Source organism: Petromyzon marinus, chromosome 74 (genome assembly GCF_048934315.1).
Source record: "Petromyzon marinus isolate PM22_M1 ecotype Great Lakes invasive population chromosome 74, UKy_Petmar_22M1.pri1.0, whole genome shotgun sequence".
In the NCBI taxonomy this organism is placed as follows: Eukaryota; Metazoa; Chordata; class Hyperoartia; order Petromyzontiformes; family Petromyzontidae; genus Petromyzon; species Petromyzon marinus.
In genome coordinates, this window is record NC_133740.1 from 11480388 (window position 1) to 11507320 (window position 26933).

A 26933-nucleotide genomic window follows, 5' to 3' on the forward strand; every position below is an offset into this window, starting at 1 on the left:
CCCCAGTGGCGACGTTTACTCCACACCGCACCAGGTACTCATTTGAGGCCGAGTTGACCTTGGAGCATCAAAGAGTATAAACCAGCATCACCACACGAACACAATCATCCTCCCTGCAGCGGCTTTTGGCTCAGCCACTGAACAAAGACGGCGATCACCCATCATCACCCATCATCACCCATCACCATCATCACCATAATCACCATCATCATCACCCATCATCACCATCATCCATCACCCATCATCATCACCATCATCATCACCCATCATCATCCATCACCATCACCGCGCGGCACATTCAGACGCGCTTGTGGCCGTCTGGAACGCTCTTCCTTCCGATATCAGGAAGCGAGTGGAACTATGCACTTTTAAATGATCGTCTAGATTGACAAACTCACTTCTTGAAAACTGCTTTTCGTGTTTAGCTTGTTGTCCTCCCCCGCACCTCCGATTAGCACCGTTGGCTACGTACGGTGCGAAAGAAATTCAACATACATACCGAGGGGAGACCCAGGACCGCTTCAGATATTCGTCGCTGGTGTTGGCGGCTGTGAGCAGGAATCGAACTCGGGTGGCCAGGTTCGCAGCGCGCGAAGCACTGTACGACCGCCGCCACCACCGCCTCTACTCCATGCAAACTCTTTATTTGGGGCAGATTAAAAACAACACACATTCACAGGCACGGAGTGAACTTTTTAAACGCGGTTGTTTGCAATCTCTCGATCCGAACCCATCCGCCACACTCCATGAATCTCCACAAAGCACTTCCTATCAATCACGATTCACCTGAACCCATTTTATTCGTGCTTTATACATGTGTACAATATACATTACATCTACAAAGACAAAATAAAAGATCATTGCCCTCTCTTTCCCACACACACGCGTGTCATCGTTAAAGATTTCCGATTGGATTCGTGTCGTACGGTGCGAAATAAGTTCAACATGCGTGGGTCTGTGAATCTCTGGGCCTCTGTGTGGATATATGGGTCTCTGCGTGCGTCTGTGGGCCTCAGTGTGGGTCTGTGGGTCTCTGCGTGCGTCTCTGCGTGCGGCTGTGGTTCTCTGGGCCTGTGTGTGGATATGTGGGCCTCAGTGTGGGTCTGTGGGTCTCTGGGCCTGTGTGGATATGTGGGCCTCAGTGTGGGTCTCTGTGGGCCTCTGCGTGTCTGTGGGTCTCTCTGGGCCTGTGTGTGGATATGTGGACCTGCGGGTCTCTGCGTGCGTCTGCGGGTCTCTGCGTGCGTCTGTGGGCCTCTGCGTGGGTATGTGGGTCTCTGGGCCTGTGTGGATGTGGGCCTCTGTGTTGGTCTCTGCGTGAGTCTGTGTGAGACTATGGTTGTGTGGTTCTCCAAAAAAGTCGTTCTCTGTGTAAATCTACGAATCTGTGTGCAAGCCTGCAACACCCAAAGCAACCTCCCAATACCTGTCAATTACACACCGCATACACGTTATGCATTTCGTTCGAGTAAATTCCCCGAATAGGTATGCGCATCGTTTCGCAAAGGCACAAATACAATTATTCACTTGTGAACGCCTGAGCCTCGAGGCTCCTTGAAAAGAGACTCCTGCCCTAACCGTTCGCTGTAGGCGTGCAGTGATGATTGCTATTGCCGATCCCAAATAAATAGTTTTGCGGAGTAATTTCTCAGCTGGAGGGGAGGAGGTGATGTTTGATCCGACAGCGGTGACATGGCGTGTGGCGTTTTCTTGTTTGTGTTCAGCTACGGGAGACGGGGAAAACGGTGATCCCGGAGGAATCCCACGGATAACTGGGGGGGAACACGCGAACCCCACACAGTGGCTATGAGATGTTGACTACCTCGCCTGGTAGGCAGGAGGTCGTGGGTTCGATCCCGTCCCTGACGCCTGCTGCTGCTGTATATTTGGAGTTTGCGTCTCTCTCTCTCCCCGGGTCGTGGATTTTTCTCCAGGTCCTTCGGAGTTTCCCTCCACGCGTCGAGTCAACATCACGCGCCTAGAGGAGTTGGCTACTGTTAAAGATGTCCACACGGTGATGAGCCGCTTCGCTGAGCTATAATTTGTGATCGCCAGGTCGCTTCTGAAAGAGCGCAACATAGCAGCTCAATGGGTACCTTACCTGGGAAAATAAAAAAAAAATGTTTTAAATGGTTTAGTTGAAGAATACACAAACATCCGCACAGAAAGGGGGAATCGAACCCAGGTTCCTGGAACGTTTGTGGCGCAGCAGAGGCAGCCTCGTGGTGTCATCCCCCCCGCCTGCACGTGCACACGTGTGCAGGTGCGCGCACACGTGTGCACACCTACACACGTATACTGGGGGAGGACAGCTAAACACACAACGCGATTCTAAATAAGCAGTTTGCAATCTTGGACCGGTGGTCGAAACGCGCCGAGGTGCGTCTCTTGCATCCGAAGTCTGCGCAAGAGGCACCCAATTCAGCCTTGCCTTGCCATACAATGTCTAATAATCTAAACCTCTTTCTCTCTTTACGTATTTATTTGTATTCTTGGTCATTCACTACTCACCATTCGCACCCTGCTCGGTCGGTGGTCGCCGCTGATGTCGAGTGGAAACAAATGACGAAACGTGAAGCCGACACCTACGGGCTACCTGCCCCATGGATCGTGATGCCGACCGACGCATCCCCAACGTTTGGCATTGCTGCTACTGCTACATTGCTGCTGCTGCATTGGCATTGCTGCTGCATTGGCATTGCTGCTGCATTGGCATTGCTGCTGCATTGGCATTGCTGCTGCATTGGCATTGCTGCTGCTGCATTGGCATTGCTGCATTGGCATTGCTGCTGCTGCATTGGCATTGCTGCTGCTGCATTGGCATTGCTGCTGCTGCATTGGCATTGTTGCTGCTACATTGGCATTGCTGCTGCATTGGCATTGCTGCATTGGCATTGCTACATTGGCATTGCTGCATTGGCATTGCTGCTGCATTGCCATTGCTGCTGCATTGGCATTGCTGCTGCATTGGCATTGCTGCTGCATTGGCATTGTTGCTGCTGCTGCATTGGCATTGTTGCTGCATTGGCCTTGCTGCTGCATTGGCCTTGCTGCTGCATTGGCATTGCTGCTGCATTGGCATTGTTGCTGCTGCTGCATTGGCATTGTTGCTGCTGCATTGGCATTGCTGCTGCATTGCCATTGCTGCTGCATTGGCATTGCTGCTGCATTGGCATTGCTGCTGCATTGCCATTGCTGCATTGGCATTGCTGCTGCTTTGCTGCATTGCTGCTGCTGCATTGGCATTGCTGCTGCTGCATTGGCATTGCTGCTGCAATGGCAACCCCCCACCTCTCTCCCCCCCCAGCTCTCCATTCGCCTCCGCAGTTCTTACTTTGTCCCCCCCCCACCCATCTCTCGCCCCGCCCACGCCCCCTACCGCGAGTCTATAAAACCTCGTGCCACGACAGCTCTCTCGCCTTCTTGAGCAGTTGTTTCTTGCTGTAGTTGTCCCACCTGATGACCATTGCTTGTGTTGCGATCGAAACGTCGTGATTTGATTGATTTTATTTCAAACTACGCGACTTTACCGAAATAACCAAAGAGTACTGACCGACGTTGTTGTTGTTGTTGCCGTTGTTGTCGTTGTTGTTATTGTTCGCTCCGCGCCCGCCCTGTACCGTTCCTTCTGTACCGAGCCGCTCCCGTACTGCCGTCATGCGCGCCGATGGCCGCTTTACCGAGGTGGCGATATCGGCACACAAAATGAACATCGATTGCTCCATTTGCCCGCAGTGGTCTGTCCGGGTGGCTCTTCCGGGCTCGACATCGCCATCGAATATTTAGACGGGAGAGCGACAGCCTCAAGGCCCCCTTCAAAGAGGGTCCTGCCAGGGGTGGGAGAGGCGTCCCCCGCTCGACGTTGCCCGCTCGACGGCAAGGACAGATCGGTGCCCAGCGAGCGCCGAGGGGCAGGACCCACCAGAGCCGCTGTCGCTCTTTTTCCAGAAGCGACTTGGCCCTCGCAAGTGATAGCTCAACGAAGTGGCTCATCATCATCATCGTGTGGACATTTATAGCAGCAGCCACTCTTAAATGCGTGACGTTCATTCTAAATGTTGGAGGGGAAAAACCAGAGCACCCGGAGAAAAATCCACGCGACCGCGGGGAGAAAGCGAAAACAAATATACAGCAGGGGTCAGGCTCAGAATCCAGCCGACGACCTCCTGTATACCAGGCGAGGTAGTTAACATCTCCTAGCCACCGCGAGATGTTTCAGAATCTGTGCAAGGAACTCGCCTACAGCAGCTGAGGAGTCTAAAACACAGGTGGTGAGTGGAGCAGTTCAGGAACCGTAACGCCATCGGCGCCTCCCTCCATCCCCCCCCACCACCTCCCCTCGTGTAGCCTTCACAGGCTGTTGAGGCAAGTGCTGTTAGTGAGTAGCAGCACCTATGGACATCTGTGAAAAAGAGCTTCATAGCTCATCGGATTCCTTCGGTCTCAATGCTCCGATTCTGATGAAAGGGCGTGGTACACAAAAACAAAGATCCCCCGTATCGCCTTTAATAGACTGTTGGGGCAAGTGCTGTTCGTGAGTAGCAGCAGCAGCTGTGAGGTTCTGGCAGGGCACACGAGGGGATGGGTCGCCAGCACCACGCCTCACCACCTTTGTCTCCCCAGTGCTAGCGATGTTTACACACCGCACCAGGTACTCATTTGAGGCCGAGTCAACCTAGGGCAGGCCCAGGACCAGTTCGAATAATTCATCTGTCACTGGTGTTGGCCGTGAGTGGGAATCGAACTCGTCTCATAGCTGGGCTCCTATCGCAGTGCGCTAACCACTACACTATCGCTCACCCCACACAAAGACAAAGATCACCCGGACAGCCTTCAACAAACTGTAGGGGCAAGTGCTGTTAGCGAGCACCTATGAAGGCCGGAACGGCACATGAGGAGGTGGGTGGCCAGCACCACGCCCGGCCGCCTTTGTCTCCCGAGTGGCGATGTTTACACACCGCACCAGGTACTCAAAGCGCGCTGCGCTAACCACCACACTACCGCTCACCCCGCACAGACCCCTGTACAGCCTCAGACTTTTTTGGGTAAGTGCCATTCGAAAAAAGACACTCCACTCGCACGCGCACACAGATGCGAGCACAGCTACACGCGGCGATTCCCACTCTCACTGGCCACGCACTCGAGTCAATGAAGAGAACGCAGAGTCAACAGGCATTGCTCTCCTCTCGCCGAGGGGAGGAAGGACAGCGGAGGAAGAGGACTTCCTCCTATTCCTCTCCTCTCGCCGAGGGAATAGCAACGCCTGCTGTCACAGCGTTCCCTTTATGAATCGGCGCATGGCCGCAGCTCCACCCAACCCGAACCACAACCACCACCACCACCACCACCACGACCACCACAATCACCACCACAACCGCCGTCGGATACACGATCCACGGCCTCGACGCGGACGCACGCTCGTCCCGGCCATTGTCCCCAGGGCCAGCCGCTCGGCATCGGAACTCCGGGGCTCCCCGTGCGCCGCAAGGCCCGGCCCGGCAGCGAACGCCGACGGAGGCCCCGCCGCGACCGGCTGTCCCGCGCCGGCAACGCCGACCGTTGCGTCGGCGGCGTCGTCGTTGTCTCAGACCCCGTCGGTCTCGACGATGCAGCGGATGAAGATGGTGTCGTCGCGCACGTAGGCCTGCCGCTGCTGGCCCTGCAGCCGGGCGAGCGGGCAGAAGAGGGGGCAGCCGCTGGCCACGTTCAGCTCGCCCACGGGGCGCTGGAATGAGGACGACGTCACGTCGGGCCGGAACGCGTCGATCACGTGCTCCCGCCGGTCTTGGTCCAGCAGCATCATTGTCACCTGCGGCGTCGGCGGGGGGTTGGTCGTGGCGGAGGGTGGTCACAGAGGGCCGGACGGCAGGTTAGGCCTCAACGCGGTTAAGGTTCGGCCGATGTGACCGATGCCGTCCCGGTTCGCGCCGGCACACCCGCAGGTAGCTGTGATGGACAATACACACTACACACGACACTACACACTATATACTACACTAAACACTTCACTATAAACTACTATACTCTACACTATGCACTACTATATACTATACCAAATAACAAAACTGGTATCTTTAGAACTGCTTTTTGTGTTTAGTTTGTTGTCCTTACACCGCAGCACGGTTGGCTACGTACGGTGCGAAAGATATTCAACGTACATACATACGTAACATTCACTGGCCGAGATACATTGTTGTGCGCGAATATCGTCCTGACAATGCCTGATGCAGTTTCAAGTGAAAAGTTGCAAATATAAATCGCCGCTAAGGATTCTCCTCTGCCTCACCACCGCCGATTAGGTTGGCGAGTGAATGGGTGGGAAAGTGGGCGAGTGGGTAAGTGGGTGGGTGAGTGGCTGGGTGGGTCGAGTTGAAACAATGATAATCTTCATGTCGTTAAAAGCTCTTGCACCATGAGACAATTCAAATAGTTTGGCTGCGTTACTCACCATCTCATTTAACCACTCAAGCATCACCACTCACCGTTTACTCATTCACTCACTCAACTACCATCCCCCTCACTCATGCACAGATATCTGGTCTCTTAAGTGATCACCTTCCACTGGAATATACTTCTCCTGTACATTCAGCAGTTCGCCTCCTTAATCCCCTTTCATTCCTCTATTCAATCATTACTTCTTCTCCAACACCCATTCCCTTCCTCTTCCCTCACCCCTCCACTCCTCCCCTAGAGCCCTTTCGTAACCCCACGCGCCCTGTTACGGCGACTCATTCCCCGGCGCTTGCACGCCCCTTGCCATTTTAATCACTCCGTTGTTGTCGTTGTTAGTGCTTTGAAACTCTGTTAAGCGTGCATTGAGCTAAGGCGGCTTTACGCATATAAAATAAGATAATACACCCAGAGAGTCGAGTGAGGCACCTTGTACTTGAATGGCCACGGCAAGAGGGCATCGTGATCCCCCTTCATGATGACGAAGAAGAGCGAGAGGTGGGTGCCACGGCCGGCTCCGTCCCCATTGGGGTAGAGCCGGAGGCACATCTTGTATCCATGCTGGCTCGTATAGAATGCTGCGTGTGTGCGTCACGACAAGATACAGGTCAGTGACGTGGAACGGGACGATGCAAAGAGAACTTGCACCAGCGCAGACTGCCGGCATCGCCGCGACCGCTCGCATCCGTCGATCCGATCGGCGCCGCATAAAAACAACGGCCGAGCGATGGCGTCCCTCCCCCGTGCCGCCACGTCCCACCACGGCCGCTTGCTGCGCCAACGGCACGGCTTTGCCCGCGGCGCCACGTCACGGCAGCGTGCCGCACTGCTCCAGTGACGGCACGTCACTCCCTGTAAAGAGACTTTTTTACGCAACGCCACTTCCGGTGAGGCTTCCTGTAACGAGTCACTGCTTTCTGGTGACATCACTTTTTGTGACGTCACACTTCCTTTTAAAGCACGCCACTTGCCATGACATCACTTTCTGTTACGAGTCACTGCTTTCTGGTGACATCACTTTATGCGACGCCACTTCCTGTTAAAGCACGCCACTTGCCATCACATCACTTTCTGTTACGAGTCACTGTTTTATGGTGACATCACTTTATGCGACGCCACTTCCTGTTAAAGCACGCCACTTGCAATGACATCACCTCCTGTAAATGAGACATAGCTCCTGGTGACATCAGGTTATGGGACACCACTTCCTGTCACAGCATGCCACTTCCTGTAACATGTCATCACTTCCTGCGGTATTTCATCAGCAAGAACATTTGTTATTGCACACTCTTATGAGTACAGTCCCTCACGAATGCGCATTGATCACACGCTGAACTAGGCTCTCCGAAACAACATTGTTTTGAGTCTCTTGCAGAACTGGCTCAGACTCAAGGATGGATCTCGAACGTGAGCTGGTAGCGGTGTTCCAGGTCTTTGGGCCGGAGACCCTGAAACTGCCGTGGCCATATCGCGCGCGAGGCTCACACGCGGGTTCAGCAGCAGGTCACAGCGAGTCGCGGATCGTAGACGATTTGGGTCTCATCACGTATCAAACTCATGATCGGATCATATTTCGTCACTTCCTGCTACGTCACTTCACGTAATAGCACGGCACTTCTTGTAGCACTCATCACTTCCTGTGAACCCACTTCCTGCTACGTCACTTAACGTAATAGCACGGCACTTCCTATGGCATCTCATCACTTCCTGTGACCCCACTTCTTGTGACCCCACTTCCTCCAATGTCACTTCACATAATAGCACGGCGCTCCGAATCTGGTCGGCCGCCCTGACGAATACTGCCGGCGAGAATTGGAGAGTAATTCTACTGCTGTACGCCGTCTGATTCGCTCGGAGTGGACGTTTGAGATCCCGTGACGTCGCTCACAAGAGTCGGGCCCGTCTTCGTGATGCCGGCGTCACGGTCCGCCATTCGCAGCTCCGAGTGGCGGTGACGTCACCACGGCGCTTGTACCAGGCTAGGTGCACTTTAAGGTCACGTGGAGTGTCGAACGGCCGCTTGTCAGGAGGCTCACGGGACAGACCGAGGTGGTGCCATGGGTGAGATGCACCACCTGTGTCCGCTACTGTGCCACACGCACAGCAGCAGCAATGATCGCGTCCCTACTGGCAGCAGACTGATGCCCCAACGTCACTTTCTCACCTGGGTCGTCAGTCGCGGCTCGTGACTCAACCAGAGTTTTGGCCTGGGTGGTGCTGGTGGTGGAGGGGGGGGGCTCAGGGTTACAATTAACATTAGTTCCTAACATCAATGACAAAGATGCCCCCATAGAGCCTCAAGGGAACTTGTTGGGCAAGTGCTGACAGCGAGTAGCAGCGCCTATGAAGGCCGGAACGACACGCGAAGGGGCAGGTGGGTGGCCAGCACCATGCCGGCTGCATTTGTGTCCCTAGCGGCGATATTTACGCATCGCGTCAGGTACTCATTTGAGGCCGATTCGACCTTTGGGAGGGCTCAGGACTGATTCAGATAATCATCACCGATGTTGGTGGCTGTGAGTGGGAATCGTACTCGGATTATAGCCGGACTCATAGAGCACATACTAACATCACCACCACCACCACCTTCACTATTGTCCTCACCATCATCATGATCGGTAATATCCTCACCACCACCACCACCAATGTCTATCATCAACTTCATCACCATCAGTTAATACCTCTCATCATTATTATCACCATCATCATGGACATCCTAAACAATGACAAAGATTTCCCGTGTAGTCTTTAACAGACTGTTGGGGCAAGTGCTGCAAGCGAGTAGCAGAACCTACAGTGAGGGAAAAAAGTATTTGATCCCCTGCTGATTTTGTACATTTGCCCACTGACAAAGAAATTATCAGTCTATAATTTTAATGGTAGGTTTATTTGAACAGTGAGAGAGAATAACAACAAAATCCAGAAAACCGCATGCCAAAAAAGTTATAAATTGATTTGCATTTTAATGAGGGAAATAAGTATTTTACCCCCTCTCAATCAGAAAGATTTCTGGCTCCCAGGTGTCTTTTATACAGGTAACGAGCTGAGATTAGGAGCACACTCTTAAAGGGAGTGATCCTAATCTCAGCTTGTTACCTGTATAAAAGACACCTGTCCGCAGAAGCAATCAATCAGATTCCAAACTCTCCACCATGGCCAAGACCAAAGAGCTCTCCAAGGATGTCAGGGACAAGATTGTAGACCTACATAAGGCTGGAATGGGCTACAAGACCATTGCCAAGCAGCTTGGTGAGAAGGTGTCAACAGTTGGTGCGATTATTCGCAAATGGAAGAAACACAAAAGAACTGTCAATCTCCCTCGGCCTGGGGCTCCATGCAAGATCTCACCTCGTGGAGTTGCAATGATCATGAGAACGGTGAGGAATCAGCCCAGAACTACACGGGAGGATCTTGTCAATGATCTCAAGGCAGCTGGGACCATAGTCGCCAAGAAAACAATTGGTAACACACTACACCGTGAAGGACTGAAATCCTGCAGCGCCCGCAAGGTCCCCCTGCTCAAGAAAGCACATATACATGCCCTTCTGAAGTTTGCCAATGAACATCTGAATGATTCAGAGGACAACTGGGTGAAAGTGTTGTGGTCAGATGAGACCAAAATGGAGCTCTTTGATATCAACTCAACTCGCCGTGTTTGGAGGAGGAGGAATGCTGCCTATGACCCCAAGAACACTATCCCCACCGTAAAACATGGAGGTGGAAACATTATGCTTTGGGGGTGTTTTTCTGCAAAGGGGACAGGACAACTTCACCGCATCAAAGGGACAATGGACGGGGCCATGTACCGTCAAATCTTGGGTGAGAACCTCCTTCCCTCAGCCAGGGCATTGAAAATGGGTCGTGGATGGGTATTCCAGCATGACAATAACCCAACACACACGGCCAAGGCAACAAAGGAGTGGCTCAAGAAGAAGCACATTAAGGTCCTGGAGTGGCCTAGCCAGTCTCCAGACCTTAATCCCATAGAAAATCTGTGGAGGGAGCTGAAGGTTCGAGTTGCCAAACATCAGCCTCGAAACCTTAATGACTTGGAGAAGATCTGCAAAGAAGAGTGGGACAAAATCCCTCCTGAGATGTGTGCAAACCTGGTGGCCAACTACAAGAAACGTCTGACCTCTGTGATTGCCAACAAGGGTTTTGTCACCAAGTACTAAGTCATGTTTTGCAGAGGGGTCAAATACTTATTTCCCTCATTAAAATGCAAATCAATTTATAACATTTTTGACATGCGTTTTTCTGGATTTTTTTGTTGTTATTCTGTCTCTCACTGTTCAAATAAACCTACCATTAAAATTATAGACTGATCATTTCTTTGTCAGTGGGCAAACGTACAAAATCAGCAGGGGATCAAATACTTTTTTCCCTCACTGTATGAAGGCCAGCACTGCACACGAGGTGGTGGGTGGCCAACACTATTTGAGGCCTGGTGAGACGCCCAGAACCGGTTCAGATGGTTCAGATAATGACCACTCCCCACAACTTAAACGCCACCGCTACCAGCACCATCAGGCAGTCAACATCCATCATCAATCATTATCACCATGGACACCATCATGCAATGTCTATCCAGCAGCCAGTGCCTGTCATCATCATCATCAATATCCTAACCACCAAAGCCACCACATCCAACATCATCACCATCACTAATATCCTCACCACCACGCCTCCATCATCGTCACCATCGCGATGGCAAGACGTCAACTACCTCGCTTGGTCGGGATCGAACCCACGACCTCCTAGATACCAGACAAGGTAGTTATCACCTCCTAGTCAGCGTGCTACTGCCTCTGCCATCGTAGCGATGACAGAGCACAGAAGCGTCCGTTTGCGAGCTTCGCCGCACGCAAAGCAACGCGGTGACGCCGAAGCAGCCAGCGGCCGGCGCTGGGGTGGACAGGGCTGAGGAGGACGAAGAGGAGGGGACGGCGGTGGGGATGGGTGGTGGGCCACCTGGCGAGTAGAAGGCAAGGTTGCGCCCTTCGCTGGCGTCGCGACTGCGCTGGCGGAAGCTGGAGATCTTCCACAGGAAGACTCCGTCGAAGGTGGCCGCCTCGAGCGAGAGCAGGCGGCCCCGCAGCTCGGCCAGCGCCGCCTCCTTGGCCGCCAGCTGGCGCTCCACCTCCCGCATCTGAGCACGGGGGGAGCACGCAGAGAGAAGAACTGCGGTGACGGTGGCGGTGGTGGCGATGGAGATGGTGTTGATGGTGGCGATAGAGATGGTGGAAACGGTAGTAATAATGGAGATAGTGGTGGCGATGGCGGCGACGATCGCCACCGCCACCGCCGCTACCTTGGCCTGCGCCGCGTGCAGCTGCTGCTGCTCCTCCCGCCGCTGGCGCTCCGTCTCCCGCTGCGCCACCGCCACCCTCTCCGTCTCGCGGTCCAGCACCTTGACGATGTTCTCGAACGCCGTGAGCATGCGCTCCACCCGCGCCAGCCGCCCCAGCACCACCGCACCAGCCTCCTCCTCCGCCCCTCCCCCGGCCGGCGCCGCCGCCGCCGCCGCCGCCGCCGCTCCCTTCTTGCGACCGCCCTTCGCAGCGCCGGCTTGCCCCCGTCTTGGCGATATTGACGCCAAGCTGGCGCTGTTTATCCCGGAGTCCGCCTTGTTCCAGCCGCCGCTGCCGCCGCCTCCGTCGCCGCCGTTGATGTTGAGCCGGTCGAGGAGCTCCTCCAGCTTGCGCACGCGCGAATCGACGGTGCCGACCCGCTGGGGGACGGCGCCGGCGTCGCCGTTCTCGAGGGCGAAGCGGTCCGGGACGAGGAGCGCCGAGCGGAGGGACGCGAGCGGCGCCAGCAGCAGCCGCAGGTGTAGCGGCACCGCCGTTTCCTCGTGCCGGGAAAGCTCGCCGCGCGAGACCTGGTGTGGTGGGGGGGGGGAGGAGGCGTGGGAGGGTGCGGGGGGGGGGGCGTGCGGACGGCGTCGTTGCCACGGCGATGGAGCGAGAGAGCGCAGCCGTCGCGTCGGTGGCGATCGTTGCCGCGGTGACGACGACGCGAGGCTCGCGGCGGTGATGAGAGTGGCGGTGGGAGCGGTGATGATGACGCTGATGGTAATGGCCAAGCTGATGAGCATAACGCTACTGCTCCGACCGATGGCGACCACGATGACGACGTCGGCGATTGGCACCCATTGTAACTGCTCAGCAGCGTGACGTGACCGCCACCACAAATGCGTGCTGGAATCCATCCGTGCGGCGCTCACCTTGGCCGTGCAGCCGACGTCCTGGAAGGGGCAGGGCAGGGTGGAGAACTCGCAGAGCTCCTCGTGCAGAGACTGAGACGCACACGCAGGGGAGAGGGGAGCGTAAGGGGAGAGAAAGCGGAGATGGGAGGCGAGAGAGGAGAGAGTTGGGAGAAGGGAGGGAGGGTGCAGAGGGGAGGAGAGGGGAGGAGGAGAGAGAGGGGGTAGAGGGAAGTGAGCAGAAGAGAGGAGAGAGGGGGGAGAGATTAGAGGGGAGAGAGGGGAGAAGAGAGAGGAGAGATAGAGAGGGAGGGGAGAGGGGGTACGTTGCGTGGTGCGCTGACGACTGCACCACCGCTCCTCCACCCAATCTATAATGCTACACCCCACCACCACCACCACCACATGTATAGCAGCCCAGGGATCCTATCCCGCCAACCCCCCCAATGCCAATCCCTGAACGAGGTCCCGGGCGTGGCAGCCGCCTCTCCCCCCCCACCTCACCCAGTACTCCTTGACGGTTCCGGTCCAGGGGCAGCCTTCATTAATGCAGCGAGCGGAGAGGCAGTCGATCTCCCGTTGAGCCGCCCTGTCGTGAAAGGCCTGCCAAAGCATCATCATCATCGTCGTCGTTGTCAGCAAAATCATCATCAGCAACAGACTTACCATCATCCGCATAAGCAGCAGTGGCATCATCATCTTCAATATCATCATTAGCAGCATTAACATCACCACCGGCCTCATCGTGATCAGCATCCAAGGCATTATGCATCCGTAACATTATGTACGTTGAACTTTTTTCACACCGTACGTAGTCAACCGTGCAATTAGAGGTGCAGGCGGGGGAAGGACAACAAACTAAACACAAAGCAGTTCAAACGAAATTAGTTCGTCAATCTAGATCATTTCAAAATGCATAGCTCCAGTAGCTTCCGAATATTGGAAGGAAACAGCGTTCCAGACAGCCGCCGAAGTGCATCTGAAAGCGCGCGCGACACGGTGGACCGTCTTTGTGGCGTCGATACTTTAACAGCGCCAACCGGAATCATCAGCTGACACCGCTGAGAGCCTGGCTTCCAACTCGAGTTTCAGCAGCTGCCTGTGATCAAACCGCGTCCCCCTCAAGTGGATTGAGTTGAAGGTCTCAGGCCCAATCACCAGCGACTCGCAGACTGTTAACAGCTACACGGACATCTACGCAGACTTGCCTAGAGACTCATCGGTTTACACGCCGATGCATAAGACTCTCAAACGAGAGACATGTAGACTCACACAGAGACACGCAGTTTCACAGAGGGAACCACAGACTCGAATAGACCGAGATGCGATTAAACCGGGTTCTCAAGCGCCGAGGGTTGATGGTCTCAGCCCGGTATCCGACGACTCACGTAGAGACCCATAGACTTACGTGGAGACTAATAGTATCACAGACTCATAGACTCACACAGGGACGCACAAACCAACACAGAGATCCAAAGACTCACATAAAGACTAGACCCAAAGACTCAGTGGACGGTCTCAGCCCGGACACCAAAGACTGCACAAACAAAAACACAAACCATCACAGGTGTGCTCCTCATGCGGATAAAGGCAAAAAAATTATATTCTTCTCAGACACAAGGTGATGCAATGCTAGCTGCAGAGATTAAAAGGAAACATCTCACATTGCTGCCTTGCGTTGAACCAATGGTTCAAGCCAATCCTGACCCTGCTGATGAGACCCTGAATGTCAAAACCGGTCCAGAGTTTTGCTTGTGTGAGCCACGGGCTGTGTGTGAGACACGTGCTGTGTGTGAGAGACACGGGCTGTGTGTGTGAGACACGGGCTGTGTGTGTGAGACACGGGCTGTGTGTGTGAGACACGTGCTGTGTGTGTGAGACACGGGCTGTGTGTGTGAGACACGGGCTGTGTGTGTGAGACACGTGCTGTGTGTGAGAGACACGTGCTGTGTGTGTGAGACACGTGCTGTGTGTGAGACACGGGCTGTGTGTGTGAGACACGGGCTGTGTGTGTGACACGTGCTGTGTGTGTGAGACACGTGCTGTGTGTGAGAGACACGTGCTGTGTGTGACACGTGCTGTGTGTGTGTGGCACGTGCTGTGTGTGTGTGAGACACGTGCTGTGTGTGAGACACGGGCTGTGTGTGTGAGACACGTGTTGTGTGTGTGAGACACAGGCTGTGTGTGTGAGACACATGCTGTGTGTGTGAGACACGTGCTGTGTGTGTGAGACACGTGCTGTGTGTGAGACACGGGCTGTGTGTGAGACACGGGCTGTGTGTGTGAGACACGGGCTGTGTGTGAGACACGGGCTGTGTGTGTGAGACACGAGCTGTGTGTGAGACACGGGCTGTGTGTGTGAGACACGGGCTGTCTGTGAGACACGGGCTGTGTGTGTGAGACACGGGCTGTGTGTGAGACACGGGCTGTGTGTGCGAGACACGTGCTGTGTGTGCGAGACACAGGCTGTGTGTGTAAGACACGTGCTGTGTGTGTGAGACACGGGCTGTGTGTGCGAGACACGGGCTGTGTGTGTGAGACACGGGCTGTGTGTGAGACACGTGCTGTGTGTGAGACACGGGCTGTGTGTGCGAGACGGGCTGTGTGTGAGACACGGGCTGTGTGTGAGACACGGGCTGTGTGTGCGAGACACGGGCTGTGTGTGTGAGACACGGGCTGTGTGTGAGACACGGGCTGTGTGTGTGAGACACGGGCTGTGTGTGTGAGACACGGGCTGTGTGTGAGACACGGGCTGTGTGTGAGACACGGGCTGTGTGTGCGAGGCACAGGCTGTGTGTGTGAGACACAGGCTGTGTGTGTGAGACACAGGCTGTGTGTGTGAGACACGTGCTGTGTGTGTGAGACACGGGCTGTGTGTGCGAGACACGGGCTGTGTGTGTGAGACACGGGCTGTGTGTGAGACACGTGCTGTGTGTGAGACACGGGCTGTGTGTGCGAGACGGGCTGTGTGTGAGACACGGGCTGTGTGTGTGAGACACGGGCTGTGTGTGTGAGACACGTGCTGTGTGAGACACGGGCTGTGTGTGTGAGACACGGGCTGTGTGTGAGACACGGGCTGTGTGTGTGAGACACGTGCTGTGTGTGAGACACGTGCTGTGTGTGTGAGACACGGGCTGTGTGTGTGAGACACGGGCTGTGTGTGTGAGACACGGGCTGTGTGTGTGAGACACGGGCTGTGTGTGTGAGACACGTGCTGTGTGTGTGAGACACGGGCTGTGTGTGTGAGACACTGACTGTGTGTGTGAGATACGGGCTGTGTGTGCGAGACACGGGCTGTGTGTGCGAGACACGGGCTGTGTGTGAGGCACGGGCTGTGTGTGCGAGACATGTGCTGTGTGTGTGAGACACGTGCTGTGTGTGCGAGCCACGTGCTGTGTGTGAGAGACACGTGCTGTGTGTGTAAGACACGTGCTGTGTGTGAGAGACACGGGCTGTGTGTGTGAGACACGTGCTGTGTGTGAGACACGGGCTGTGTGTGTGAGACACGGGCTGTGTGTGAGACACGGGCTGTGTGTGTGAGACACGGGCTGTGTGTGTGAGACACAGGCTGTGTGTGTGAGACACGTGCTGTGTGTGTGAGACACGGGCTGTGTGTGCGAGACACGGGCTGTGTGTGTGAGACACGGGCTGTGTGAGACACGTGCTGTGTGTGAGACACGGGCTGTGTGTGCGAGACGGGCTGTGTGTGAGACACGGGCTGTGTGTGTGAGACACGTGCTGTGTGTGTGAGACACGGGCTGTGTGTGTGAGACACGGGCTGTGTGTGTGAGACACGTGCTGTGTGTGAGAGACACGTGCTGTGTGTGTGAGACACGTGCTGTGTGTGAGACACGGGCTGTGTGTGTGAGACACGGGCTGTGTGTGTGACACGTGCTGTGTGTGTGAGACACGTGCTGTGTGTGAGAGACACGTGCTGTGTGTGACACGTGCTGTGTGTGTGTGGCACGTGCTGTGTGTGTGTGAGACACGTGCTGTGTGTGAGACACGGGCTGTGTGTGTGAGACACGTGTTGTGTGTGTGAGACACAGGCTGTGTGTGTGAGACACATGCTGTGTGTGTGAGACACGTGCTGTGTGTGTGAGACACGTGCTGTGTGTGAGACACGGGCTGTGTGTGAGACACGGGCTGTGTGTGTGAGACACGGGCTGTGTGTGAGACACGGGCTGTGTGTGTGAGACACGAGCTGTGTGTGAGACACGGGCTGTGTGTGTGAGACACGGGCTGTCTGTGAGACACGGGCTGTGTGTGTGAGACACGGGCTGTGTGTGAGACACGGGCTGTGTGTGCGAGACACGTGCTGTGTGTGCGAGACACAGGCTGTGTGTGTAAGACACGTGCTGTGTGTGTGAGACACGGGCTGTGTGTGCGAGACACGGGCTGTGTGTGTGAGACACGGGCTGTGTGTGAGACACGTGCTGTGTGTGAGACACGGGCTGTGTGTGCGAGACGGGCTGTGTGTGAGACACGGGCTGTGTGTGAGACACGGGCTGTGTGTGCGAGACACGGGCTGTGTGTGTGAGACACGGGCTGTGTGTGAGACACGGGCTGTGTGTGTGAGACACGGGCTGTGTGTGTGAGACACGGGCTGTGTGTGAGACACGGGCTGTGTGTGAGACACGGGCTGTGTGTGCGAGGCACAGGCTGTGTGTGTGAGGCACAGGCTGTGTGTGTGAGACACAGGCTGTGTGTGTGAGACACGTGCTGTGTGTGTGAGACACGGGCTGTGTGTGCGAGACACGGGCTGTGTGTGTGAGACACGGGCTGTGTGTGAGACACGTGCTGTGTGTGAGACACGGGCTGTGTGTGCGAGACGAGCTGTGTGTGAGACACGGGCTGTGTGTGTGAGACACGGGCTGTGTGTGTGAGACACGTGCTGTGTGAGACACGGGCTGTGTGTGTGAGACACGGGCTGTGTGTGAGACACGGGCTGTGTGTGTGAGACACGTGCTGTGTGTGAGACACGTGCTGTGTGTGTGAGACACGGGCTGTGTGTGTGAGACACGGGCTGTGTGTGTGAGACACGGGCTGTGTGTGTGAGACACGGGCTGTGTGTGTGAGACACGTGCTGTGTGTGTGAGACACGGGCTGTGTGTGTGAGACACTGACTGTGTGTGTGAGATACGGGCTGTGTGTGCGAGACACGGGCTGTGTGTGCGAGACACGGGCTGTGTGTGAGGCACGGGCTGTGTGTGCGAGACATGTGCTGTGTGTGTGAGACACGTGCTGTGTGTGCGAGCCACGTGCTGTGTGTGAGAGACACGTGCTGTGTGTGTAAGACACGTGCTGTGTGTGAGAGACACGGGCTGTGTGTGTGAGACACGTGCTGTGTGTGAGACACGGGCTGTGTGTGTGAGACACGGGCTGTGTGTGAGACACGGGCTGTGTGTGTGAGACACGGGCTGTGTGTGTGAGACACAGGCTGTGTGTGTGAGACACGTGCTGTGTGTGTGAGACACGGGCTGTGTGTGCGAGACACGGGCTGTGTGTGTGAGACACGGGCTGTGTGAGACACGTGCTGTGTGTGAGACACGGGCTGTGTGTGCGAGACGGGCTGTGTGTGAGACACGGGCTGTGTGTGTGAGACACGGGCTGTGTGTGTGAGACACGTGCTGTGTGAGACACGGGCTGTGTGTGTGAGACACGGGCTGTGTGTGAGACACGGGCTGTGTGTGTGAGACACGTGCTGTGTGTGAGACACGTGCTGTGTGTGTGAGACACGGGCTGTGTGTGTGAGACACGAGCTGTGTGTGTGTGTGGGGGGAGATCCAATTTTGATTGGCTCCTCCCCTCATGGCATATGTATCCACCACAGGGGCTAAACGGGGGCTCTGGACGGGTGCGAGGGGCTGGTAACCCCTCCACCTTCAATTAATTACCACGAAACTACGAATTAAACTTAAATATGTAACAACTAAGCTTGTGCCGGAGGCCCCGGGGGGCCAGGCGTCTATGACGTCTCCTGGCCAAACCCCAATTGGCGGAGCCAGGAGATTGAATACCTACCCTCGGGGCTACTCCAGAAACAACGAAAAGCCACTACGGTTGGCCACGTGGAATGTTCGAACGCTCACTGCAGAGGAGAGGCTGCCACTCCTCTGTCGGGAGCTGGACCGGTACCGCCTGGATCTATGCGGCATTCAGGAGGTCCGGTGGACCGGCTCTGGCTCCTGCCACCATGAGGGGTGGACAGTCCTCTACTCGGGGCAGCAGACTGCCAAACAACAGGGTGTGGGTCTTCTTTTGAACAAAAGAATGAAGGGGGCGTGGGAGCGTGGCGGTGAGGTGTGGGAAGCTGTAAGCCCCAGGCTACTTTGGGCTCGCCTTCCCATCAACCGGAGGCGAGGAATGGTGGTCGTGGTTACTTATGCCCCCACCGAAGATGAACATCCGTGGAGGGATGCAGGCAAAGCCGATGAGTCAGATGCCTTCTATGACCTCCTGTCACAGGTGCTGGCTAAAGTGGCCCCTCGGGATAGAGTCATCATGTTGGGTGACTTCAATGCCCGAGTTGGTCATGATACTGGCACCTGGCCTGGAGTGATTGGAGGGCATGGGCCAGATCAGCTCAATAACAACGGTAGGAGGCTGCTAGATTTGTGTGCAGCCCATGGGCTTGTAATTACCAACACGCTGTTCCGGCATCGGCGCATCCACACAACATCATGGATGCATGCCGGGTCCAAGCAAGAACATCTGCTGGACTACATAGTGACGGACCAGCGAATGCGAGCCCATGTCCTTGACACCAGGACCTACCGTGGAGCTGATCTGCCCTCTGACCATCGACTAGTCATCTGTAAGATGCGCCTGCCATTCTTCCACTCCGGTGGTGGGTGTACACCCAGGACCCCATTCCAACCTAAAGTGGCCTGGTCTCAGTTATCTGATGAAAGTTGCAAGCGAGAATTTGATCATCGCTTGCGGCTGGGATTGGCATCGTCCCCGACTCCTCCTGATGTCGAGGGTAAATGGGCGAGGTTTAGGACTGTGACTCATGCAGCTGCAATGGCTGCTTTGGGTACGCGGTCCAGACCTCCCCAGACACCCTGGATGACAGAGGAGTTGTTCACGATGGTTGAGAAAAAGCGACAGGCCCACTGTCATCGGCTACAGAGTCCCACGTCAGAGAAGGAGGAGGCTTACCGCAGCCTTCGCTCGGAGGTTCGGAGAGCCGTGAGGCGCTGCAAGGATGGGTGGTGGTCGCGGGTTGCTGAGGAGATGGAGTCTGCCTCAGTGGCCCGTGATCACAAATCTCTATTTAACTCCATCAAAAAAGTAACCTGCAGCGCCACACCTATTACCATCATTAGGGGAAAAAACGGCGATCCAATTTCCGACCCCCAGGAACAGGTTCGCAGATTTGCTGAGCATTTCTGTGAGGTCCTGGGGGAGGGAAAATCCCTCAGCCAGGAAAACATCGTGGCACAAAGTGAGGATGACCCTGCTGAGGCTGCGGTGCCTCAAATATTGGATGAAGTCACCCCCTGTGAGTGGCTGGCTGAGGTGCCATCTGCTGAGGAAGTATTGAAGGCGATCCGGAGTCTGAGACCAGGAAAGGCAGCGGGCAGAGATGATCTTCCAAGCGAAATGCTGAGGGAGGGTGGCGTTTGTGCACAGACTGCCCTATATGACATCATAACAACAGTCTGGACCACTGGACGGGTTCCGCAGGATTGGAAGGATGCCCTGGTGGTCCCCCTTTTTAAGAAGGGGGACCGCACAGACTGTAACAACTACAGGGGCATCTCACTCCTCAGTGTGCCGGGAAAGGTCCTGGCAAGGATTATTCAGCATCGCCTTGCCAGGCACGCTGAGGAGAGGCTTGCGGAGCCCCAATGCGGTTTCAGGAAAGGGCGGTCCTGCACAGATGCCATATTTTCTGTCCGTCTGCTACAGCAGAGGTGTAGGGAATTCCAACAAGACCTACATCTCTGCTTTATTGACCTGGTCAAGGCCTATGATACCATCAGTAGGCCTGGGCTCTGGGTCATTCTTCGTGCTTTTGGAGTACCTGACCCTCTGCTCACGATCATTAAGGACCTTCATAATGGTGAGCGGGCCCGGGTAAAACTACGTGGCTGGGAGTCAGAGCCATTCCCTGTACACCTTGGGGTGCGACAGGGATGTCCTCTGGCTCCCACATTATTTAACATCTATTTTGACCACGTAGTTCGTGAAGCCTTCAATAGCTGTACCGGGGGAATCTCCATATGGTACAGATATAATGGGAGGCTAATCGATGCCCGGGTGCGGTCAAGGGATGGCTCCCTATTGCTCAACCACGTTATGTATGCTGATGACTTGGTAATAGCTGCTCAGTCAGAGGAGGAGTTGGAGACGCTGCTGCTGAGACTGGAGCGTGCCACTAAGAGGTGGGGCCTTACCATCAGCCCCACCAAAACCAAGCACCTGCCTGGGTATTTTGTACCATCGGACACTCCACCCCCACAACTCCCAATCGGTGATGGGGCAGTTGTGGAGAGAGTGGAGAGTTTCCCATACCTGGGCAGTGTGCTTATGACTGGCACCAGTTTAACAGCAGAGGTCTCACTCCGAATCAGTCGAGCGGCAATATCTTTTCATCGGTTGCGTAACGCTGTGTGGAAGCTACCTGGTCTGTCGCTCCGCACTAAGCTTCAGGTCTTCTCGGCCACGGTCATTCCCTCCCTTCTCTACGCTTGCGAAACGTGGACCCCCCTAATGGAACATCTTCGCCGGTTAGAAACATTTAGGCTGGCCTGCCTACGATCCATCCTGGGTTTAACCAGACTGGATTGTGTGAGGAGCTCACAAATCCTTGAAAGATCTGGGCAGGGTCCCATCGGTGAGCTCCTCCGGCAGGCAAGGCTGCGATGGCTGGGTCATGTAGCCCGCATGCCCAGCCACCGCATGCCGAAACAGCTTTTGTTTGGCCGGATTGAGGGGGCTAAGCGGGCGCGGCACGGGCTAGAGAAGAGATGGAGTGATGTGGTACAGGAGGACGTGGAGCTGAGTGGACTTGCCGATGACTGGTACCAGCGGTGTCAAGATCGGCCTCTGTGGAGGAGGCTCGTGAAGGATGCTACTGGGCAGTTGGAGGCAGTCGCCCTCCAACAACAACGGAGGGCGGAGGAGCGACGCTCACAACAGCGAGCGGAGCGCCGGGTGGCTAAAGCACAGCAGGTTGGCACAGTAGGGGGCACAGGTGGTGCATCAGCCAGTCATCTCAGTCAGTCGACCCGTGGCACCTGGGTCTGCCCCGTGACCTCCTGCCAGCGGGCGTTCGACACTTCACGTGGCCTCAGGGTGCACATAGCCTGGCACAAGCGTCGTGGTGACGTCACCGCCACTTAGTGGCGAATGGCGGTTATTGTTGTTGTTGTGTGAGACACGGGCTGTATGTGTGAGACACGGGCTGTGTGTGTGAGACACGGGCTGTGTGTGTGAGACACGTGCTGTGTGTGTGAGACACGGGCTGTGTGTGTGAGACACTGACTGTGTGTGTGAGATACGGGCTGTGTGTGCGAGACACGGGCTGTGTGTGCGAGACACGGGCTGTGTGTGAGGCACGGGCTGTGTGTGCGAGACACGTGCTGTGTGTGTGAGACACGTGCTGTGTGTGCGAGCCACGTGCTGTGTGTGAGAGACACGTGCTGTGTGTGTAAGACACGTGCTGTGTGTGAGAGACACGGGCTGTGTGTGTGAGACACGTGCTGTGTGTGAGACACGGGCTGTGTGTGTGAGACACGGGCTGTGTGTGAGACACGGGCTGTGTGTGTGAGACACGGGCTGTGTGTGTGAGACACAGGCTGTGTGTGTGAGACACGTGCTGTGTGTGTGAGACACGGGCTGTGTGTGCGAGACACGGGCTGTGTGTGTGAGACACGGGCTGTGTGAGACACGTGCTGTGTGTGAGACACGGGCTGTGTGTGCGAGACGGGCTGTGTGTGAGACACGGGCTGTGTGTGTGAGACACGGGCTGTGTGTGTGAGACACGTGCTGTGTGAGACACGGGCTGTGTGTGTGAGACACGGGCTGTGTGTGAGACACGGGCTGTGTGTGTGAGACACGTGCTGTGTGTGAGACACGTGCTGTGTGTGTGAGACACGGGCTGTGTGTGTGAGACACGAGCTGTGTGTGTGTGTGGGGGGAGATCCAATTTTGATTGGCTCCTCCCCTCATGGCATATGTATCCACCACAGGGGCTAAACGGGGGCTCTGGACGGGTGCGAGGGGCTGGTAACCCCTCCACCTTCAATTAATTACCACGAAACTACGAATTAAACTTAAATATGTAACAACTAAGCTTGTGCCGGAGGCCCCGGGGGGCCAGGCGTCTATGACGTCTCCTGGCCAAACCCCAATTGGCGGAGCCAGGAGATTGAATACCTACCCTCGGGGCTACTCCAGAAACAACGAAAAGCCACTACGGTTGGCCACGTGGAATGTTCGAACGCTCACTGCAGAGGAGAGGCTGCCACTCCTCTGTCGGGAGCTGGACCGGTACCGCCTGGATCTATGCGGCATTCAGGAGGTCCGGTGGACCGGCTCTGGCTCCTGCCACCATGAGGGGTGGACAGTCCTCTACTCGGGGCAGCAGACTGCCAAACAACAGGGTGTGGGTCTTCTTTTGAACAAAAGAATGAAGGGGGCGTGGGAGCGTGGCGGTGAGGTGTGGGAAGCTGTAAGCCCCAGGCTACTTTGGGCTCGCCTTCCCATCAACCGGAGGCGAGGAATGGTGGTCGTGGTTACTTATGCCCCCACCGAAGATGAACATCCGTGGAGGGATGCAGGCAAAGCCGATGAGTCAGATGCCTTCTATGACCTCCTGTCACAGGTGCTGGCTAAAGTGGCCCCTCGGGATAGAGTCATCATGTTGGGTGACTTCAATGCCCGAGTTGGTCATGATACTGGCACCTGGCCTGGAGTGATTGGAGGGCATGGGCCAGATCAGCTCAATAACAACGGTAGGAGGCTGCTAGATTTGTGTGCAGCCCATGGGCTTGTAATTACCAACACGCTGTTCCGGCATCGGCGCATCCACACAACATCATGGATGCATGCCGGGTCCAAGCAAGAACATCTGCTGGACTACATAGTGACGGACCAGCGAATGCGAGCCCATGTCCTTGACACCAGGACCTACCGTGGAGCTGATCTGCCCTCTGACCATCGACTAGTCATCTGTAAGATGCGCCTGCCATTCTTCCACTCCGGTGGTGGGTGTACACCCAGGACCCCATTCCAACCTAAAGTGGCCTGGTCTCAGTTATCTGATGAAAGTTGCAAGCGAGAATTTGATCATCGCTTGCGGCTGGGATTGGCATCGTCCCCGACTCCTCCTGATGTCGAGGGTAAATGGGCGAGGTTTAGGACTGTGACTCATGCAGCTGCAATGGCTGCTTTGGGTACGCGGTCCAGACCTCCCCAGACACCCTGGATGACAGAGGAGTTGTTCACGATGGTTGAGAAAAAGCGACAGGCCCACTGTCATCGGCTACAGAGTCCCACGTCAGAGAAGGAGGAGGCTTACCGCAGCCTTCGCTCGGAGGTTCGGAGAGCCGTGAGGCGCTGCAAGGATGGGTGGTGGTCGCGGGTTGCTGAGGAGATGGAGTCTGCCTCAGTGGCCCGTGATCACAAATCTCTATTTAACTCCATCAAAAAAGTAACCTGCAGCGCCACACCTATTACCATCATTAGGGGAAAAAACGGCGATCCAATTTCCGACCCCCAGGAACAGGTTCGCAGATTTGCTGAGCATTTCTGTGAGGTCCTGGGGGAGGGAAAATCCCTCAGCCAGGAAAACATCGTGGCACAAAGTGAGGATGACCCTGCTGAGGCTGCGGTGCCTCAAATATTGGATGAAGTCACCCCCTGTGAGTGGCTGGCTGAGGTGCCATCTGCTGAGGAAGTATTGAAGGCGATCCGGAGTCTGAGACCAGGAAAGGCAGCGGGCAGAGATGATCTTCCAAGCGAAATGCTGAGGGAGGGTGGCGTTTGTGCACAGACTGCCCTATATGACATCATAACAACAGTCTGGACCACTGGACGGGTTCCGCAGGATTGGAAGGATGCCCTGGTGGTCCCCCTTTTTAAGAAGGGGGACCGCACAGACTGTAACAACTACAGGGGCATCTCACTCCTCAGTGTGCCGGGAAAGGTCCTGGCAAGGATTATTCAGCATCGCCTTGCCAGGCACGCTGAGGAGAGGCTTGCGGAGCCCCAATGCGGTTTCAGGAAAGGGCGGTCCTGCACAGATGCCATATTTTCTGTCCGTCTGCTACAGCAGAGGTGTAGGGAATTCCAACAAGACCTACATCTCTGCTTTATTGACCTGGTCAAGGCCTATGATACCATCAGTAGGCCTGGGCTCTGGGTCATTCTTCGTGCTTTTGGAGTACCTGACCCTCTGCTCACGATCATTAAGGACCTTCATAATGGTGAGCGGGCCCGGGTAAAACTACGTGGCTGGGAGTCAGAGCCATTCCCTGTACACCTTGGGGTGCGACAGGGATGTCCTCTGGCTCCCACATTATTTAACATCTATTTTGACCACGTAGTTCGTGAAGCCTTCAATAGCTGTACCGGGGGAATCTCCATATGGTACAGATATAATGGGAGGCTAATCGATGCCCGGGTGCGGTCAAGGGATGGCTCCCTATTGCTCAACCACGTTATGTATGCTGATGACTTGGTAATAGCTGCTCAGTCAGAGGAGGAGTTGGAGACGCTGCTGCTGAGACTGGAGCGTGCCACTAAGAGGTGGGGCCTTACCATCAGCCCCACCAAAACCAAGCACCTGCCTGGGTATTTTGTACCATCGGACACTCCACCCCCACAACTCCCAATCGGTGATGGGGCAGTTGTGGAGAGAGTGGAGAGTTTCCCATACCTGGGCAGTGTGCTTATGACTGGCACCAGTTTAACAGCAGAGGTCTCACTCCGAATCAGTCGAGCGGCAATATCTTTTCATCGGTTGCGTAACGCTGTGTGGAAGCTACCTGGTCTGTCGCTCCGCACTAAGCTTCAGGTCTTCTCGGCCACGGTCATTCCCTCCCTTCTCTACGCTTGCGAAACGTGGACCCCCCTAATGGAACATCTTCGCCGGTTAGAAACATTTAGGCTGGCCTGCCTACGATCCATCCTGGGTTTAACCAGACTGGATTGTGTGAGGAGCTCACAAATCCTTGAAAGATCTGGGCAGGGTCCCATCGGTGAGCTCCTCCGGCAGGCAAGGCTGCGATGGCTGGGTCATGTAGCCCGCATGCCCAGCCACCGCATGCCGAAACAGCTTTTGTTTGGCCGGATTGAGGGGGCTAAGCGGGCGCGGCACGGGCTAGAGAAGAGATGGAGTGATGTGGTACAGGAGGACGTGGAGCTGAGTGGACTTGCCGATGACTGGTACCAGCGGTGTCAAGATCGGCCTCTGTGGAGGAGGCTCGTGAAGGATGCTACTGGGCAGTTGGAGGCAGTCGCCCTCCAACAACAACGGAGGGCGGAGGAGCGACGCTCACAACAGCGAGCGGAGCGCCGGGTGGCTAAAGCACAGCAGGTTGGCACAGTAGGGGGCACAGGTGGTGCATCAGCCAGTCATCTCAGTCAGTCGACCCGTGGCACCTGGGTCTGCCCCGTGACCTCCTGCCAGCGGGCGTTCGACACTTCACGTGGCCTCAGGGTGCACATAGCCTGGCACAAGCGTCGTGGTGACGTCACCGCCACTTAGTGGCGAATGGCGGTTATTGTTGTTGTTGTGTGAGACACGGGCTGTATGTGTGAGACACGGGCTGTGTGTGTGAGACACGGGCTGTGTGTGTGAGACACGTGCTGTGTGTGTGAGACACGGGCTGTGTGTGTGAGACACTGACTGTGTGTGTGAGATACGGGCTGTGTGTGCGAGACACGGGCTGTGTGTGCGAGACACGGGCTGTGTGTGAGGCACGGGCTGTGTGTGCGAGACACGTGCTGTGTGTGTGAGACACGTGCTGTGTGTGCGAGCCACGTGCTGTGTGTGAGAGACACGTGCTGTGTGTGTGAGACACGTGCTGTGTGTGAGAGACACGGGCTGTGTGTGTGAGACACGGGCTGTGTGTGTGAGACACGTGCTGTGTGTGAGACACGTGCTGTGTGTGTGTGAGACACGGGCTGTGTGTGAGACACGGGCTGTGAGACACAGGCTGTGTGTGAGACACGTGCTGTGTGTGCGAGACACGGGCTGTGTGTGTGAGACACGTGCTGTGTGTGAGAGACACGTGCTGTGTGTGAGAAGGAGGAGCACTGT

General features: G+C 55.7%; 1 protein-coding gene across 4 annotated transcripts in view; it reads right to left on the bottom strand.

Moving 5' to 3' along the window:
* Window positions 1–781: 781 nt before the first annotated feature.
* Window positions 782–26933, bottom strand: part of LOC116957399 (TNF receptor-associated factor 2-like) — a 37618-nt gene continuing 11466 nt past the window's right edge. For 3 of the 4 annotated variants that reach the window (XM_032979520.2, XM_032979518.2, XM_032979519.2), the window contains exons 4-9: window positions 13160–13258; window positions 12677–12748; window positions 11762–12331; window positions 11422–11599; window positions 6880–7028; window positions 3471–5809 (exon numbers count right to left, since the gene is read on the bottom strand). In XM_032979520.2, coding sequence (XP_032835411.2) covers window positions 5585–5809; window positions 6880–7028; window positions 11422–11599; window positions 11762–12331; window positions 12677–12748; window positions 13160–13258 — 1293 coding nt within the window. In that variant the 3' untranslated portion in view covers window positions 3471–5584. Of the gene's footprint in view, window positions 2102–3470; window positions 5810–6879; window positions 7029–11421; window positions 11600–11761; window positions 12332–12676; window positions 12749–13159; window positions 13259–26933 lie in introns of those variants that run through there. The other variant, XR_012930794.1, reaches the window with a different exon arrangement.